This window comes from Leopardus geoffroyi, chromosome E2, assembly GCF_018350155.1.
Source record: "Leopardus geoffroyi isolate Oge1 chromosome E2, O.geoffroyi_Oge1_pat1.0, whole genome shotgun sequence".
NCBI lineage: Eukaryota > Metazoa > Chordata > Mammalia > Carnivora > Felidae > Leopardus > Leopardus geoffroyi.
In genome coordinates, this window is record NC_059335.1 from 19,946,519 (window position 1) to 19,965,438 (window position 18,920).

Genomic DNA, 18,920 nt, shown 5'->3' on the forward strand with positions numbered 1-18,920 from the left:
GAAGCAAGAAGCCACAGAGAACACTCCAGAGAGCCCTGCCCTAACTCTCCTGCTTCTTCAGAAATGGAGTCCCAGAATGGAGAAAGAGGTAGAGTGAGACCCCAGGGTGCCTGCAGAGGGGCTCCTCACTCCACCCCGCTCCTCGCTCAAACCCCCACAGCCCTGGCCCGCTGTGTCCACCAGGGCTGGGGGTGCCGATGCAGCAGGCTAGCTGGGCCTCTGGGTGGCTTCTCTGCAACAAAGAAGGACGCGGAGGCAGGCTAGAAACGACTGTGTATTCCCTGGTTACAAAGCGGGGCTGTGGCGGTCACCAGCATGTCCAGCAGGTCAGCAGACCAGCAGGGCCTCATCGTCACTGGCCTCCAACGTTGGGGAGCAGGGTGGTGGGGGACTCCTGCAGACACCCAATGGCTCTGGTGGGTGGGGACCCAGGGTGCTACTGGCAGTGGGAGCCAGGGGGTGAGGGTCCTGGGCCGAGCAGGGCTCCCGAGGCGCTTCGGCAGGGGCCAGGCTGTCCACCAAAGAGTCCCTGCAGGCCTTTCTGTCCTTGTCCCCCAGCCTGCACTCTGGGTCCCGCAGGCCGGAGGGGGGCGGCACAGCAGATCCCGCCTCTGATGCATGGCCTGGGACACTGGGGGGCCCATCCCCAGCCACTACAGGGCTGCCTGTGTCCGTGAGGGGTGCTGGGGGATCTGGGGTGGTCCCCGGTGCAGGCTGGAGGAGCCCGTCCCCCAGCACCGTCTGTGAGGTGCGCGCAGCGGTCAGCAGTGGGATCTGTCCCCGCGGTGCCCGCGGCCGGTGAAAGAGCCGGTTCCAGAGGCGGCCGAGGCGGCGGCGGGAGGGCCCTCGGCGGGAGGCGTGCCTGCGCATCTGTCTCCGCATGGCTGTGCGAAGGTTCTGTAGCACCGAGGCCTGGAGGGTGGGGCGGTGGCTGAGAGGGCAGAGGTCAGCACGACCCCAAGAGACCAACTCGTTCTCCCCAACGTGGCCGTGGTGGCCCCCCACATCACCCTGCCCCGGCCTCACCTTCCGCCTCCCTCGACCCCTGGGCCATGCACTGTCCGACCTGGCCCCTAAGTCTCCCGGTCTGGGCGTTCTCTGAGGTCCAAGCAGGAGCCCCGCCCGGGGCGGGATCTCACCCTCTGGCGCTCACCTGGGACGCACTGTAGACGGGAAAGTCCTCCACGGGCGGAATGAGGCCCTGCGCGATGAGCTGCCCATAGGACGGGGGTGCCTCCCGCCGCACAAACTCAGCCTCCAGGCGCGTCATCTGGGTCTCGAAGGCCCTGAAAGTCGCGGGCAGGAGGGCAGCATGGCGGGGCTGGCCAGGACCACACTCTCCCTCCGACATACACGGGGCCCCCAGCCCTCCACTCTGACCTCCCAGGACGCACAGGAGAAGTCCACCAGCCGGAGGCCCGAGACTGGGGATGCAGCCCTCGCGGCGGCGCGCGGCGCAGGGAGCCCCGCCCCTTCCCACTGCGGCGGCGCGGCCCCGCCCACCTGTACTCCTGCGTGCGCAGCGAGTAGAGCTTGAAGGCGCAGCCCAGGGCGATGACTAGCAGCAGGCCGCACACCAGGCTGCCGATGAGGGCGGCGGTGATGACCTTCCGCGGCACCGCCGCCAGACAGCCGTGCTCGTCGCTGCCGTCCTGGCAGTCCTCCTGGCCGTCGCAGCGCCACGTCTCGAAGATGCACAGGTTGGTGCCGCAGTGGAAGGTGCCGGGCTGGCAGGAGAAGCAGTTCTTCTCGTCGGCGCCGTCGGGGCAGCTCTTCTGGTTGTTGCAGCGGTCGGCGGGCGCGTAGCACAGGCCGCTGCCGCCCTCGCAGGGGTACTGGTCGGGCGGGCAGGCGGGGCAGCCCTGCTCGTCGCGGCCGCTGGCACAGTGCCACCAGCCGTCGCAGCGCTGCGGCTCCGAGAAGCAGCCCTGCTCGCCCGCGTCCCCCGCGGCCCCCTCGCTGCTGCTCCCACACGGCTGCTCCCACGGGAGGCAGTAGCCCTTCACCTGATAGGTGGCGTTGAAGCCGTGGCCGGCGCTGCGGGCGCGGGCGTGGTAGGCCACGGTGAGGCGGCCCTGGGCGGCCTCCAGGCTCACGGGCCGGTGGTTGCTGCGGTAGGACAGCGTCTGCAGCAGGCGGTCCCCGCGCTCGCCCAGGCCCTCGTACACCTGCACGTAGTCGTCGTAGCCCAGCCGCAGCTCCAGCTGCAGCAGCACGCGCCGCGGGTCCTGCGTGTCCACCAGCCACGTGCAGTGAAGGTCCGAGGGCCCACGGGCTGCGCCAAACAGGTCCGGGGAGGCGAAGGAGCCGTAGAAGCTGCCCAGCCGCCGGCCACACGCCAGGTCGGGGCAGCCGGCCTCGTCGGAGCCATCCCCGCAGTCCTGGGTGCCATCGCAGCGCCGCTCGGCGGGCAGGCAGCGCGTGGAGCGCGCCCCGCTGCAGGGGAAGGTGCCCCCCGGGCACAGGCTGCCGGGTGGCTCAGAGGCAGGCGCCGAGCAGTTGCCCTCGTCAGAGCCGTCGCCACACTCGTCCACAGTGTTGCATTGCCACGGCCCGGGCAGGCACTTGCCGTTATCACAGCGGAACTCGTCTGCCTGGCAGGACGCCTGGCCCAGCTTCCCTGTGGGGTGAAGAGCATGGGGGAAGGGGGCAGTCAGGGGAGAGCAGAGCCTCCCTCCAGCGTGGGACCGGGCGCCAGGAGCAGGTAGGGTGGTTCCCCTGTCCCGGGGTGGCAGGGCCTCTCCATGGCCACCCGAGGTGCAGAGACCCCTCAAATGCCAGAGTGGGCTCATCCCTGACTTGACCGAAGGGTGAGGGGTGAGCCACTCACTCTAGCCAAGTCTATGAAGTGGGGTCAGGGAGCTCGAGGGGCTGACCGGTCCCAGTTCCCCGACTGACTGGGCTGCTGGGGAAGACCCTGCAGGGAGTGGGCCAAGAGAGGGTACTGCCTGGGCCCTTGGAGCCCTCGGGCTCTGTGGTGCCCTGCCCCACCATGCCGCCAGCATCACCTCGGATGTACGAGAGACGGAAGCCCTGGGCTTGGCCGGAGCTGGAGGCGTCAGAGTGGAAGAAGATCCAGACGTGGTCCCGGGCAGAGATGAAGGCAGGCGGGATGGCAGAGCCACAGAGCCGGAAGGCCTCCTGGCGGGGCGGGGCTGCTGGGCCCAGCATGAGCCAGTCCAGGGAGCACTGATGGGACTCCTCCACGTCAAAGTTGCGGAAGCTGCCGGGGCAGAGAGGAAGGAGGACCGTGGGTGTGGGCGGGCAGGCAGGGAGCCCACAGACCTGAGCTTACGGCAAGGGTGGCCAGCCACACTGGTCCCTCTACTCCTTCACGCTGGGCCTCTTAGTGGGACCCCAGCCACCATCCAGGGGCCTGAGGGCAACTGCATGAAGAATCAGAACAACCGTGGACATCCCCATTGAGGCTCTGGGAGGGCCTCACCTTTCTGCCCTCCATCAGCACACACAGTGCCCACCCCAAAGCCAAAGTGGAGGGGGAGTCAGTTCCTTCCCCTGACACTGTCTCTTCAAGGGCAAGACCCAAGAGTCCAGATCCCTCCCCCACTGGGTCTGCTGGGACAGACCTAGCACAAACTCATAGGCTTCTCCAGTGAGGGGGCACACACACACACAGGGCTGGCCTAGCCTACATCTGGGTGACAGCTTGTCTCCTGGGGAGAAACACTGGAGCTGGCCTCCCACCCAGGCTGTAGGGCAAGCAGGCCACAGGGCCAGGGAGTACCCTAAAAGTGGCCAGTAAGGGTGGAGTCTTTGAAGAAAGAGTGCCTGAGAGCCACGGCCCTGCGGCCACAGGGAAACTGGCAGGACCACCAGGAGAGACCCCCATCGTGCGCATCACATCCCTGTGCTTTGGAGCTAGGGAGTACCTGGGCCTGCTGGGCTTTGGCGTGTAGGAGAGTGACACCCCAGCCAGACACCCCATGGCCACCCCAGGCCAGGGGTTCCAGCCTCAGTTCCACTGTCTAGCCACCTCATCCCAGCACCCTCTGCACATCCCTGCAGCTACAGCACCGGGCTCCTGCCTGGCTCCCTCTCCTGCCGAGACTGCCCCCAGACCCCGGGGGGAAAAACCCTGCTCTAGGCTCCATGCCATCCTGGCCTCAAGCCACCTGCAGGACACTTCTGCCACCTCAGGGACAGCTGGACCACGCCAACCAGTCCCCAGGGCTTCTCTCCCTGGCCGGGCTGAGGTGATTGACAGCCCCCACTCCTCATGAGAGAGGCTCTCGCAGAAGTCCAGCAGGAGAGGCAGCCAGCTGCAGGGACCCACAGAGCCCGGGGCACGCTCACATGCTCACACGTGCCCACACACATGAACTTACACACATATCTGCTCACAGCTGCCCTCTGTACCTGTTCATACATGTGCTCACTCACATGCACGCATTCACACGTGCTCTCATACATGCCCTCTACACCTGTTCATACACGCACTCACACTCTCACATACACACTCACTCAGCCTGTGTAAGGCCCACGGAGTCTCCCTCTGATGCCCTAGGTCCCCTTACCTGATGGTGATCATATCCCCACGGTCACCCTGGATGTACCAGCTGCAGTTGGTGCCCGGCGGGTAGTTGAGGGGCCAGGCTGGGCTGTAGATGACACCGCGCCGTTCCGTGTGCTGTTCCAGCTTTCCGCTGCAGGCAGCTGTCGGGAGAAGAGGCTGAGAAGTGCTGGCCTCCCGTCTGGGTGGGAAGTGAGTTGGGAGGCCCACTTGATTCCCCCCCACGGCTTGAGCACAGGTCTGCCCCAGGGTGGGATCAAGTCAGATGAGGGTAGCCATGGCCAGGGCAAGGCCAACCTCAAGACTTCATTGGAATTCCGTATGGAGGGCCAAGGACCCACAAGGACTCGGGGCAGCCTCAGCTCCCAACCCTGCCCCGTGCACCAGAGTGTAGGTCTCATTCCCCACTCCTGGCAGGGCTGCGAATGAACCCACCGGCAGCCCCCTTGGCACCTCCGGGATGCAGCCTGCGTGGACAGTCCTGCTGTGGTTCCCTGCCTGCCCTCCCTGGTGTAGGTATAAATACAGGCCTCAGCCCTGGGAAGGGAGGGGCTTTGCTCACCCAGCACATATTTACTGAGTAGCTACTAAGTGCCCGGCACAAGTACTAGGTGTGCTGAGTAAGACAGTCAAAAGCCCTGCCCCATGGAGGCTGCCGGGAGAGCAGACATGCTGATCTCTGGGTGGAGTAAAGATCATAACACAGGCCTGCAGGGAGGCCAGTGTCCAGATGTGGCTGGAAACACAGACTGAGTCTGCTCACACCTTGTGTGGCACTGGGGTTTCATCCTGAGCGTAAGTGGGGAGCCACTGGAGGTAGATGTCATAACCAGACAAGGAGACAGGCTCAGAGAGGATAAGTGACCTTCCCGTGGCCACACAGCAGTAGGTGGCGGAGTCAGACTCGACCCTGGTCCCCTGGTAGGATCGGCCTCTCACTGCCATCCACGAACCCACGCACCAGGGACAAGTGCGGGTTATCATTCCAGCCAGTATGATGAAGCAGTGTCACCACGCCCAGCCCTGCCAGCCTCACTTCACCCTCTTCATTATCCATGCCTCTGCTTCCAGCTGAGCCCGCCTAGCCTGAAGACTGCAGAGCTGACCCCGGTGTCAGGCAAGGTCCCTGCACTTGGCCACACCCACCCCTCCCAGCCCCTGCAGCCCTCCACCACACCACCTCATCTGATCCTCACAAAAACCTGTGGCAAAGGCAGGGCCCATTATACAGATGGAGAGACTGAGGTCAGTAACACCACCTCCTCACTCTCCCACTGCCTGGCACCTTCCACTGTCGCCCTAGAAACCAGGGTCTCTCTGCTGGCTCTTAACAAGACTCTTTGGGACCCCAAACTGCACGGCTGCAGAAAGGAGAGTGGAAGCCTCCAGCCGCCTCCCGTGCTCATAGGACTGTGACCTGGAGGTCCAGGTCATCTGATACTCTGACTAACAGGGAAGTGGAAACCCCCACAGACAGCTCACAAAAGCCTCAAAGGACTAGAAGAGAAACACCACACTTAACCCTAAAACACGGCTGGGCACCCTTGGGCTGCCATCAGAGCCCCAATAGTCCCTGGTCACCAAGGCACCAGCCAGGCCTCTCTGCTTGGCACTCACCTGTGGCCCAGAAGGCCAGCCTTCCTGACCCTCAGATTTCTTACCTATTAAGCAGGAGCATTATTGCACCTGCTTAATAGGTAGATTAATAGGTAGAGCACCCAGGAGGGGAAGGACAAGGGCCCCTTCCCTCTGACAGATGAGCCCCCCCCCCCCAAGACCCTGAGTGTTGACCAGGGGGCCTGGGAGGTGTGAGGCTATGAAACCAGAAGAAGCTTCTCCTCCTGGATGGTGCTGGACAAGAGATTCACAGGCAGGGAGAGCCTAGTATGGCTGGCTGAAATCTCTAAAGCACACGATTAACGAGAAGTCAGGAGACTCCGTCAGCCAGGGCGGGAACCACCCTTTGTTGCCTTGACCCTCAGCCCCTGGGACAGGGCCTGGAGCAAAGCAGGGCCTAGTCTGTACCTACCCTGGCCAGGAGGCCTTCCTCAGGGACAAAACACTCAGGCCAGGGTCCTCACCCACAGTAGTTGCAGAAAGCCAGGCCCGTGCATCTTCTCCAGGCATCACCTGCCTCGGCCAGAATCTTCCTCTAGACCTACGTCTATCCTCCTTTCCAGAGGCAGGCAGCCTGTCTCTGGAACCACCAGGCAAGTCAGGAGCAGATGACTAGACAGCAGCCAGCCCAGCCCTACCTCTCAACAAAGCCCCTGACAGCATGTCCCCCACACAGCCTTACCCCTGAGCACTCCCCAAGGCTGCCCAGAAATTCCCACCTAGGCGGCAGCGAAAGCACTCAGTTTGCTCTTCTCCAAAGTGGGGGCACAGAGCTCATGTCCTCTGCAGCCATCAGCCTGGCCCACTCACAGTGAACGTGGAGCAAGAGAGAGGGAGCTGCGAGCTCTGGTCAGGGCCTCCTGACTGGACGCTGCTTGGCCATGAGCCTGGAGGCTGCCACCAGCTCAGACAACCAACTCCAGGCCTCTGCATGACGGCAGCCTCACTCCCACCCCAACAAGCCACCCCGGGACCCGGGCACAGGTGGGGGAAAGGCCTCACAAATCCAGTTCCAGGGCCCACATTGCCAGGCACTCCATTCCACCCTAGGCCTCACCTTGTCCATCAGTAAAATGGAGCCCATGGGTGCTGCTTGTCTCAGAGGTAGTCGGGAAATTCTAGGAAAGTGGCAGCCTCTAGGCAGATAGTCATGTGACGGGGTGAGTGGGGGTACGCCCTGCGTGGGTGAGGATCCCACAGAGTGTGTGATGATGGGTAGGTAGTGACAGGTGCTAGGAGGACCGTACGTTTGCAGGATAGAGGGTGTGCAGTGTCGGGGCAGAGAAGCCTGTCTGAGCTTTAAATGGAGGTGACCCGTGTTCACTCCGGCAGAAGACCGCTCGGCCCTCAGGCCCGGGTGGCCCTGCTCAGGGGGGCAAGGGATGAATGAGCACTTTCAGACCAGCGAGCGTCCTTCTTTCCCGGTCTAAAGAGTCATGAAATGCTCTTGAGGAAGCATGAGCAAGGCCCGATAGAGCACAATTTGCAGATCTGGTTTCCAGAGGCAATCAATACTCCAGACAACCTGCCTGCTCTAACTGCACAGCAGAGAGCTGGGGGCCCCACCCCGGTGCTCGGGGAAGCTGCCAGGGGAGTGGAAGGCAGCCTGGACACGCTGTCCAGGTCAGGAAGCTGGCGCCACGGCAGCCACACGGCCTAGCCCAGAGTCCGGGGTGCGGGAGGTGACGACCTGCGGCAGGACAGGGTCTGAGAGGCCAACACCCGTGAGGTTTCCAGGCAGTCCAGCTGGGCCCTCAGGGGTGTCTGGGTGGTCACCTCAGGCAGCCAGAAGCCGCTCTCCAATGCTCTTAGCAATGCTAGCAGGACACAGCTAGACTCCAGGAGAGCTAGGGCCCCAGACTGCCACCTGCGGCCACCTAGGCCACCACGCAGTCAGGCTCCCAGGGCGCCACGCAGAGGCGCCCTGATGCGAACCGCGGCCCCTGAAACTGGGGAATGAGGGCCTGCTGAGAACAATGTGGACCCTGGCTAAAAACAACCAAATGTACAGACCTGGATGGCTGTCTTTGTCTCCCTGGCACTACAAGGGAACCTTGTCCCTATAGCAACACTGTTCTAAACCTGGGGCACGGGCATGTGGCAGATGTGTTTGAGGTCACATGCCCACCCACCATAGTAGCAGAAGGCCTCACCTGGGGCTCACAATCTGTAAGACCCAGCCCCCCTACCCCCCTCCCTCCCACTCTCTACCGTGGTCCTAGACCCCTGACCCCGGCAGGGCCAGTCAGCCTCCTCTAGAAAATTGGGATGAGGAGACTGGGCAGTTAGCGGTGAGGGCCAGGACACCAGGCAGCACTGGGGCTGGCTCGGTGCTGAGTAAGGCAGGGCCCCGGGCCAGCTGTGTCAGCAGAGGAGGCCAGACAGCAGGGAGCAGGAGATGATGTGCAGGGGGAACCAGGAGGGAGCCTGAGGAGCCACATCTGAGAGATGGGCCTCTGAAAGCAGCCTCTGTGGGCCCTGGGCCTCCCCATCCCAGTGACCCTGGCCAGCAGAGATCCCTCTCCCTGAGCCAGCCTCAGTGGCTTTCTGCTACGAGGCACTGAGCAGAATGAGAAGTCCCAGGTGCCTCCAAACCACTATGCAGCCCTGCAGACAGCAAATGAGTCACCGACCCCCCACGTTGGAGACCACACATTATCCCCAGCTCCCTAAGGCCCTCCTCAGATGCCCCCTGGTGGCCCCAGGGCCCTGAGGGCCTGGGCTTCCCCGCAGCAGCCCCCTCAGCAAAGAGCAAACACCCTGATGGCCTCAGTCTCCCCTCCTGCTCCTGAGTCTTTGCTGGCCCTGGCATTGGGCCAGAGCACAAAGATGGCCTGTGGATGGCTGGACCCACTCGGACAGGAGGAGGCAGAGAGGAGCAGTTCTGACCGTGTGTCTTAGGTTCGGTAGGTCTACTTGGCAACCACCGATCCCAGGGCCAAAACATCAGCCAAAGTGTTCATCTCTCTCCTGCACACCAGCTGGCCTGAAGCTGGTCTTGCCCAGACAGACCAGCTGAACCCAGGCTGAGCCACCTACTTTTCTAACTCACAACCAAGTCAGTATTTTCCCTGCTCTGGGTGATCCTGGCACCAGGTACCCGGCAACTGGACCCCACCCCTGTAGCCTCAAGCCTGCCAGAGTCATTCAAACTAGCCCATTCTGAGCTGTTTGCCCTTCCCTGCCTTGACTTCCCCCCTCTCAAGACACATAGGTAACAAATTTGTCAATGGCATTGGCCTCTCTGTGCCATCACCCATTCATACCTTTATAAATTCAATCCCAGGTATAATTTTAAAACAGGCAAGCATCTCATGGTGCCTTGTGGCCTCAGGGAACCCCACAGTCTACAGGAAGCACAATCTGTCGATTCTACTGGACCTGTGACAGTTTGCTAGTGGCATTAAGCCACCATGTGTCATTGCCATGCTGAGCACCTTGCCTCATTTGCCCATTGACCCTAATAAGCAGGCTCTGAGGTAGATCCTGTTATCGCATCCATTTTAAAAAGAGAAACTGAGACTCAAGGAGGTGTAAGCTTGCCCAGGGCCAAACAGCTCCTTTGTGATGCAGAAAAAATGCACAAGGACTGAAGCTGAAAGAGGCCAGCTGACCTCAGGGGTGGACAGGCCCTGAAGGCCTGTCCTCAGAGGTCACTAAACCAGAAGGACAGGGAGGAAGGGAAGAAAGAGAGAAGCATCTTACTCACCTAAGGCAGGGACTGCGCTGCTGAGCCGCCCAGTGAGGACGATGTTCACTGTGGGAAATACAGGGAGGAGTCAGTAGGGGGCAGTGGCTCTTGGGGACCCAGACACCTGCACTGAGCCAACAGCAGCCCTTGATGGGCACAGGACAACACGGCCAAACCCCTGGCTGGTTCTCTTCATCTCGCAGGGCAAGGCCCAGAGTGCTGCTGCCACAGAGACTTCCACTCCCACCCAGTCCTGCCAGATGGGCAGAGGGGAGGACCACAGAGGGTCTCAGGACCCACCCCCCACTCCCACAGCCAAAGAGAGTGGGGTGCAAGGTTGGCTGCACTCTGGCTGCTCCCCAGGCCTGGGAATTCTAACTCCTGTAGGATGGGGTGTATTTCTGTCTCCCCTGTCCAGCTTGGGAATTCATGCCTGGACCACCCTGGTTCAGCCTGGATAAGGGCTCTGCCTGCAAAGGGGCCCCTACCACTTGGAAGGGCTTTCTCCCTCTGAGGGGCCTTGCCAGCCACGGGGTCTACCAGCAGTCAGGGCAGGAAGAAGCAGTTCTGATTACCACATTTTATAGGGATGCACAGTTAGCAGGATTCACGGGCCACTCACTGTGCCATGCTGACCTTGAGAAGAGAGGCAAAGAAATCTGCCACCTACCCCCTCAAGTATCCACCTGCATGGCCTTTGTCCTTTGCTTTCACCTACTGCTTTCCTGCAAGGGGGTTATAGGACCAAGAGGGGAATATGGGCAAACTCAGCTTCCCGGGGTTCAGGATGCCCCCTTCCCCCAACATCAAGGATGCCAAGGGAGGCAGAGAGCATCTCTGCCCAGGTCAGCCCCCAACTGGTGAGGAAGCAGGGGCAGATAGATGCCCCCTCTGAAAACACCCAGGCTCTGCTAGGCAGAGCCCATGCCACATCTGGGCAGGGAGGGCCCCCTGGGGGAAGCCCAGCACCCAGCAGCTCAGAGTCCAGAGAGCACATGGTACTAACAGACTGGGGAGTGGGCGCTTTGGAGGGGTGGGGTCCCAGCCCTTAGCCATTCACACAGCTGAGGCAAGGGGCCTTCCAGAAGACTCAGAGCTCCCTGATTATTGAAGGGCAGAGGAGGGTGCAGCTGAACGCTGACAGGTTTCTTTTTTACTATGTCATTTCAGTAGCTTCAGCAAACCTACGGGGCTTACAGAATCTTCACTAGTGACACCATAGGGTGTCCCCTGATGACCCCAAGCTCAGATAATGGCCTCCCTCCTCCTCATGGTAAATAAAGGAGCCATGTGGGTTGAGGATTTAACTCCTTTCTTTCCCTCTCCCCCACACAGGGCGGTGGAAAGGTGGACAGAAAAACTCCCGGACAGGGCAGGAGGCCCTCCCCGCCCCCCTCAGGTGCCAGGCCTGGACAGGTCTCCGGGCCCTCCCCAGACACACCACTCGGGGCTGAACAGGCCTGCCCCGCTGGGTCTAAGAGACACAAAGGGAAGACAGGAGTCACTCTCCCAGCTGCCTCCCGCCGGCATCCTCAACGCGGCTCCCGCTAGCACCCGCCCCCGCCCCAAGTCCCGGCAGGAAACAGTTCCTTCTTCTGGGGACTACCGGCCGCAGACCCGCCCGCCTCGCCTTTGTCCGCAGCTCCGGAGGCCCCAGCCCCGGCAGGCCGGGCGGAAAGCCGCTGCCTGCCAACCCCGACCGCCCGCACCACCCCGGCGCCCCGCGCCCCGGGATCCGCGCGCTGTTCCGAGCCGGGCGGGAGCCGGGGTTCGGCTGCCAGAGTCGCCCCCCACCCAGGCCTGACACCCTAGCAGGCCGGGGATCCAGGGGGCCGTCTGCTCGCGCAGGGCGCGTCCGGGAAGCCCTGGCCGGAGCCCGGGGGAGCGGCGCGGGCCGGGGTCGCCCAGGGCGCGGCGCGGAGCTGCGAGGCGGGGGCGCGGACCCACCCGGCCTGCGCGGCCCACTCACCCAGGCAGACGACGGCGAGCTGTGCCCGGGCGCCCGGCGCCCCCTCCGGCCCCGCGGTCGCCCGCTTCTCCATGCCGGGGCCGGCCGCCCGCGGGCGCCGCCTCCTGCCCCCCCGGCTGCGGCTCCGGCTCCGGCTGCGGCTGCGGCTCCGGCTCCGGCTCGGGCTCCCGCGGCGGCTGCCGGCCGGGTGCGGGCGGCGGCTCCGGCTCCGGCAGCGTCTTTGTGAGGCGGCGGTGCAGGCCCGCAGCGCGCGCGGGGCCACATCGGCCGCGGCGTCACGGGCCCCGCGGGGGCTCAGCGGCGGCCGCCAGGGAGGACCCCCGCCCGCCGCTGCCCCCGCGCCCCCGGCGCCGCGCCGCCGCCGGCCTGTGCCCGGGGGCCCCCGGCGCGCCCATGCCCCGCGGCGCGCAGCCCACCCGGCCCCGGCGCCCCCGGCCCACGCGGCCGGGTGCCGTCGCTGGTGCGTCCGTGGGTCTGTGGGTCCTCGCGGCCGGCCCCTCGCCCGCTCCGAGCCCGGAGGCCGCGCCGCGCCAGCCACGTGACGCGCCCGCCGAGCCGCAGTGGCGCTGGCCGGGCGGGGGAGGCGGCGGGGCGGGCCGGGGGCGCGCGCCCCGCCTCGGTGCTGGACAGCTCCGCGCGGCCGCCCCGGCCAGGCGGCGCCCCCCGCCCTCGAGCCAGGGCCCCGTCGGCTCTGGCCTGGCCCGCTCTTGGGGCCCACGAACTGGTCCCTCCCGGGGCCCGCGGGGCCGCTTGCAGGGGAGGGGAGGGCACCTGAGGGCAGGACCGCGCGAGGTGGCGCAGGGCTAAGGCCCGTCTGCCGGGTGAGGTATCCCTGTTCCTGCCCCTCTGACCTGCCACCTCGTTTGCTATAGCCCACCTGGCCCTGGCATGTCCCTACAATGAATCCTTCCGTGCAGAGCAAGGCGTGGGAAGAGATACTGGGGAACATCTAGCAAGCAGGCCTCTGGAAAACCACCCCTTCCTTCCGGGGACCCTGAGACCACCTAATCAGCCGGTCAAGGCCCTGGGGAATGGAAAGGAGGCTTGCTTCTCAGGCTTGGGGCTGGGAGTGGTGTCAACCAACGGGCTGGTCCCGAAGAGGCAGAACCCCGGGAGAGAAAGGGAGAAGAGTGGAGGAGGCCATTTACGGTCAAGCAGGGTCAGCCACCCTTTCTTGAGACTAATGTGAAATCGGAGGTCCTGACATGGAGGTTTGGTATGGGGCTCCATGCCTGCCCTGAGCTGAGGTTCAGGACCCCTCTTCAATTACCACCACTCCTCCTGATATTCTCCTTTTTTTGAAGAGAAGGTAAAGAGAAACTGATACTGTATTAGTGAAAGTTGTAGACCCACTTTCACTGTGCAGGTCAACTCTGTGTGTGTGTGTGTGTGTGTGTGTGTGTGTGTGTGTGTGTGTGTTTTCTCTCTTCTAATTCCTTTGGTGATTTTTCCAAAGCAGACTTCTTGAGAGACAGAGTAAACGATTTAAGAATCAAGTAACAAGATAAATGACTCATTTATGGTAAAGAGCACTAGCCTACCATAATTTGGTTTCACGATTTCCCCAGACTGCTGACTTCTCATGTAATGGGCATTTATGCATGGCACAAATATTCAACAGAATTGGAGAACTGACAAGAAGGGTCCAAAGTTTTGTTTCCACTTGAGGATTGCTTTCTAGATGCATGTTTTCCAAGCTGTGAAAAGAATCCAGGGTTGAGACCAAGGCCATGGGGAGTCCTATTGGAGCCTGAGGCAAAAGGAAAAATGTGAGTCCTTGTATACATTTATCAAAATGTATACATGTATCAAAATATGCTCCCATATTTTAAACTGAGTGGAAAGGTTACTAAAAGCTCTACAATCACAAAACATGACCATATAGAAAGTCCCAAGTTACCCAAATCTGTCCACACCCCATTATCAACCCTCATAAAGCCACATAGCAGGGGACAGCACAGCTACCTGGGAACTTTGGGCTGGTTGGAAACGGCTTCCATTGCACAAGAGTGCAGGATCACAAAAAACCACCACCTTTCTGCATTTAAACTGTTGATGTTTTGTTCATCATAGATTTTTTTGCATTAAAAAAATTTTTTTTTATTTTAAAGAGAGAGTGGTGGTGGGCGGGGAGAAAGGGGCAGAGGGAGAGAGAGAATCCCAAGTAGGCTCCACCCTCAGCACAGAGCCCAACCGGGCGTTTGATCCCATGACCCTGGGGTCATGACCTGAGCCCGAATCAAGAGTCAGTTGTTCAGCCGACTGAGCCACCCAGGCGCCCCTGCGTTTATTTTTTTTGAAAAAAAAAAAAAACTTTTAAAGACATGGTTTATCTTGATTAATGAATTTTTTGGCACAAAGCTACTCCTTACCCATATTGAGATCTTAGCCACCTGACACCCCATTTCCAGTTTAGTGCCCTCCAGAGGCTGCCACCCAGGGCAGAGGCCTCGCTAGGGTTCCCCAATGTAGCCCTGGCCCAGTCCTCTCCGGGAACCCATCTAAGCACTTCTGAAATGGCTCCTGGCAGACCAGTCTCTGTTGCAGGACTCAACACCCTGGCTCAAAGATCCTGTAACTTGTTGACAGATATCCTGCATCAGCCCCAGCATCAGTTAGTTGTAACCAGGGGCTTTGTGTCTATCACAACCCCAAATCTTCCAACTAATTGAGAATTTAGTGTTGGAAAGATGGTGATGGCAGCAATAGACCCCCCCAAGAACTTGCACCCCGGCTGGGGCAGATGAGGGAGGCCCCGGATGGAGGGGCGCAGGCGGGGGCTCAGGGTCCTTCTGGCGGGAAGCTGGCCTTCCTAGTCAGGAGGAAGCAAAGCTGCTGTCACTCACATGTGTTTCATGAGATGTGGACTGTGGGCCACTGAGGCCTTCAGCCATCTGCTCCCGGAGTGAGGAGGGGGAAGGGGCACGGAGTTGTCTCACATAAACCCCTGCCCAGAACAAAGGGGTCACCGCCGATGCTCATTCGCCAGCCACATGCCCCAGGGCCTCTGCAGGACGAGGAGGCAGCCACCGCTGCCGGAGAGTCCCATGTCGTCCTCCATCACTTACCAGCAGATGCAAATTCAAGCCCGCTCTTATCCAACTGGTTGCCAAGTCGGATGGTCATTGTCTTTCTTGACTTCAGACAGTTAGAATTTACTTGGGGATCAAAGGCCAAATGTGACTTTGGCGAGTAAAACTAAAACAGTCTTATGACCACCTAGTCCAGTCTTCCTGCAGGTGCCTTCGAGAAGGGAAAACCCTTCTTTGTCCACACTGCACTCTCGACCAGACACTTCTCACTCTACAGTCAGCACCTTCCCCTTGGGCCCTGCTCAGCTCATGGTCACATCATTTACAGAGTCAATGATCCCTACCCCAGTCCCTCCACACCAATCCATCAATGAGTCTGGATAGCTAGTCCCTACCTCGTGTCTCACGTCTGCCACTTCTCTCCATCACCACGGCTCCTTCCTGGTCCCAGCCACCATCTCCTCTCTCTAAGATCTCTGCAGAAGCCTCCTACGTGGTCCCCTGACTCCCAATCAACAGCTCACATTTTTATCATGCAAAGTGGATCATGCCCCCTGCAGAAAACGCTCCAGCACAGGCCTCAGACTTTTTAACCTGAGGTTCATGATCCTGTGAATCAGCCTCTCCAAGCACCCCTACCTCCACCCGACTTGTCCTGGCCTCGGAGCATGTCCACTTTGCCCCAGAGCTAGTTTCTACTCTTCCTTCAACCTGCCAGGAGGACAGCCAAGACGCAGCGCCAGAGAGCATTTGGAGAGAGGTTCTTGCCCTGTGCGCAGCCCCTCCACCATGTGGACCTGCTGACTGGCCGCCAGGCTTCCGGTCTCCCCTGGAGAAAAGCACTCAAGCTCCCCAGGCCAGCTCCTCACTCAGGTGATAAGACGGTTGTGTCTACATTTGAGTCAGTCTCTTCTTGAACAGAAACTGTCCTTGGGCGATTTCTAAGACCCCTTCTGGGACCCCAGAGGCGCCTCACAGGACAGTGTCTCCTAAATGGGTATTTTGCTCCCATACACATTAAAATCCAAGTTGCTCAAATGACATTTGATTTTATTTTTTTAAGTTTATTTTGAGAGAGAGAGAGAGAATGGGGGAGGAGCAGAGAGAGAGAGAGAGAGAGAGAGTATCCCAAGGAGACTCCACGCTCAGAGCAGAGCCCAACACGGGACTCGATCCCACGACCGTGAGACCATGACCTGAGCCTAAATCAAGAGTCAGATGCTCAACCAAATGAGCCACCCAGGCACCTCTCAAATGACATGATAGCCATTTACAATCTACAGTGTCATGTAGAAAGTAGCATGAAACCTGTGTCTGAGGGACTTCCAAATGGCAGCTAATGTACAACTTTTGGAATAGGGTGACGGGAGGACAAGAAAGGAGGTAAGAGGGAAAAAATAGCTTTAGAGAAAGAGAGTTATGGTTTGTTTGATTTTAAAATACTAAAAATATCAAAAACCACAATGAGATACCACTTTGCATCCATTAGGATGGCTATTATGAGGAAGAAAGAAAGAAGGAAAGAAAAAGAGAGAGAGAAAGAAAGCCAGGAAGGAAGGGAGAGAGAGAGAGAAAAGGAAGGGAGGAACGAAGGAAGGAAGGAAGGAGGGAAGAAAGGAAGGAAGGAAAATAACTAGACATTAGAACCCATGCACGCTGCTCATGGGAATGTAAGGACCCAGCAATTCCGCGCTTGAGTCTACACCCGGAAGAACTGAAAGCAGGAGTTCCAGGAGATACTCGCACGCTCACGTTTACAGCAGCGTTATGCGCAGTGACCCAAGGGTGGAGGCAACGCAAGCGTCCGTTGACAGAGGACCGGAGACGCAAAACCCGGTGTATCCTCACAATGGAATATCAGTCAGCCTTAAAAAGGAAGGACAGGGGCGCCTGGGTGGCGCAGTCGGTTAAGCGTCCGACTTCAGCCAGGTCACGATCTCGCGGTCCGTGAGTTCGAGCCCCGCGTCGGGCTCTGGGCTGATGGCTCAGAGCCTGGAGCCTGTTTCCGATTCTGTGTCTCCCTCTCTCTCTGCCCCTCCCCCGTTCATGCTCTGTCTCTCTCTGTCCCAAAAATAAATAAAACGTTGAAAAAAAAAATTAAAAAAAAAAAAAAAAAAGGAAGGACATTCGCACACGTGCCACAGCAGGGATGAACCGTGAGGACATTGTGTTAAGCGAAGTAACCAGTCGTAAAAGGACAGACACAGCATGATCCCACTTACAGGAGGTGCCTAGAATAGTCAGATTCGTAGAGACAGGAGGTCGAATGGTGGCTGCCAGGGGCTGGGGGGGGGGGAGTGGGGGGGAATATGGGGGGTTACTGTTTAACGGGTACGAGAATTTCCTTTTCAGGCGATGGGTAGTCGTGAAGGCTGCACAACAGTGCGACTGTCCTGAATGCCACTGAAACCACACGCTGCAAGTGGTTCCAATGGTGAGTTTTGTGGGGCGCCTGGGTGGCTCGGTTGGTTAAGCGTCCAACTGTGGCTCAGGTTATGATCTCACGGTTCGTGAGTTCGAGCGCCTTATCGGGCTGTCAGCGCAGAGCCCGCTTCAGACCCTCTGTCCCCTTCCTCCCCCACTCATGCTCTTGCAAAAATAAAGGAACATTAAAAAAACTGTGTTTAATGGTAAGTGTTGTGTTATGCATATTCTACCAGAGTGAAAAAAAAATACTAAAGAGAAACTGGCAAAATTCAGGGTTGTGACATTTCCACCTAAACTCGGGGGAGGGGCAGGGGTGAGGCAGCCAGTCTGGGTTGCTGCTTTGGACCTGGAGTGGCTTCCTGGTGACGCTGCCCCTCCTGGAGCCATGGTCAGCCAGGGGCTGCTGGGGCAGGAGCTGAGTGCCTGCTCCTGAGATGCCCAGGCACCCCCAGCCCTCGCCCGCTGACCCGGCCCCACCACATCTACAGGCACACCCATGGTGACGGGCTTGGTGCGGCCACGCACATCCAGCCACAGACACTCTCCGAGTCCTTGCTGATTCTTACAACTTTAATAGACCAGCGGCAGTAAAATCATTTCGCCTTCAGTACTGAGCAGTAATTTTAAAATTAAAGGTCTGGAACAGTGATGGTAAGTATGTCATAAAAGCACCACTCAAAAAAAAAAAAAAAAAAAGACTTTTATTGCAATAAAAATGTTAGCACCAGGTCACCCCTTGGTTTACATGACCCTCTCCACAGTAATTTTGAATGATGAGCGCCGCTCCAATTTTCAATCAAAAAGCTCCCCTCGGCCTTGCTGAAGCACTCAGAATTGCCCTGAAACAATAATCATTTGTGTATTGATTTGGAGGAGAATCAATTCAATTCAGTCCACCTCACTAAATTATTAATGGCGCAAAGCACCGCAGAGCCCCGAGGTGGGTTAACAGATAAGGTTTGTTCTTTAACCTTGTTGCTGGCCCAGGGATAAGAGTGACAGGCTGGAAGAGTGTGAGACCAGAAGCACACGCGCAGACCCGGGAAAGCCAAGGCTGGACGGATGAGGAAAGCCATCGGGACAAGCCCTCCCACCCGCAGGAGTGGGTCAAAGTGGGTTAGAGGGGAAGGGAGTCCAAGCTCGCTTCCAACATACGTGGACAGCAGCCCACTGAGGGGCTCCAGGTGGCTCCTAGTGAGGCCACTTGTCTCTGTTAGAGCTCCTAGGACCCCCCCCCCACACACAGGGGACACTAGGACAGGGGACACTAGGACACCCCCCCCCAGGGGACACAGGACAACCAGTGCAGTGCTATGAGCAGCAAACGTTTATTATGGACTTAATGGCCACATTTAAATCAGTTCATTTTATTCTATTTCAATATTTCTACTTCAAAAAGAAATTTTGTAAATCCAGATTCTAGCTGTAAATGGATCATCATAAATACAAGCAACATTGTATATTTTGTTGCCTCTCTCTCTCTTTTCTTTTTTTTTTTTTAAGTTTTATTTACTTATTTTGAGAGAGAGAGAGAGACTCAAGGAGGGGAGGGGCAGAGAGAGAGGGGGAGAATCCCAAGCAGGCTCCTCGCTCACTGAGCCCAACACGAGGCTTGGTCCCACAACCGGTGAGATCACGACCTGAACTGAGATC

The 18,920-nt window shown here is 59.3% G+C and overlaps 1 protein-coding gene across 2 annotated transcripts; it reads right to left on the reverse strand.

Annotated features, from left to right (window-relative positions):
• Nucleotides 1–261: 261 nt before the first annotated feature.
• On the reverse strand, nucleotides 262–12,375 carry LRP3 (LDL receptor related protein 3). 2 transcript variants are annotated; one of them, XM_045442529.1, is made up of 7 exons: nucleotides 11,809–12,375; nucleotides 9,858–9,905; nucleotides 4,536–4,674; nucleotides 3,009–3,223; nucleotides 1,504–2,620; nucleotides 1,154–1,286; nucleotides 262–931 (listed from the first exon to the last, which is right to left on the reverse strand). In XM_045442529.1, exons 1-7 carry the CDS (start codon nucleotides 11,879–11,881, stop codon nucleotides 437–439), a joined length of 2,220 nt encoding a protein of 739 aa, XP_045298485.1. In that variant the 5' UTR covers nucleotides 11,882–12,375; the 3' UTR covers nucleotides 262–436. The 2 variants fall into 2 exon arrangements, with proteins under 2 accessions (XP_045298485.1, XP_045298484.1); XM_045442528.1 differs by having other exon boundaries at nucleotides 262–912; nucleotides 11,809–12,371.
• Between the last annotated feature and the right edge of the window lie 6,545 nt (nucleotides 12,376–18,920).

Bases quoted from the DNA above. Each gene is read 5' to 3' on its own strand.
- LRP3 (XM_045442528.1), bottom strand. From the start codon at position 11,881: ATGGAGAAGCGGGCGACCGCGGGGCCGGAGGGGGCGCCGGGCGCCCGG. The intron at 4,675-9,857 runs GTGAGTAAGATG...TTCTCCCGACAG, and splicing joins CAGCGCAGTCCCTGCCTTAG to CTGCCTGCAGCGGAAAGCTG. The intron at 1,287-1,503 runs GTGGGCGGGGCC...CGCGACTTTCAG, and splicing joins CTGCGCACGCAGGAGTACAG to GGCCTTCGAGACCCAGATGA.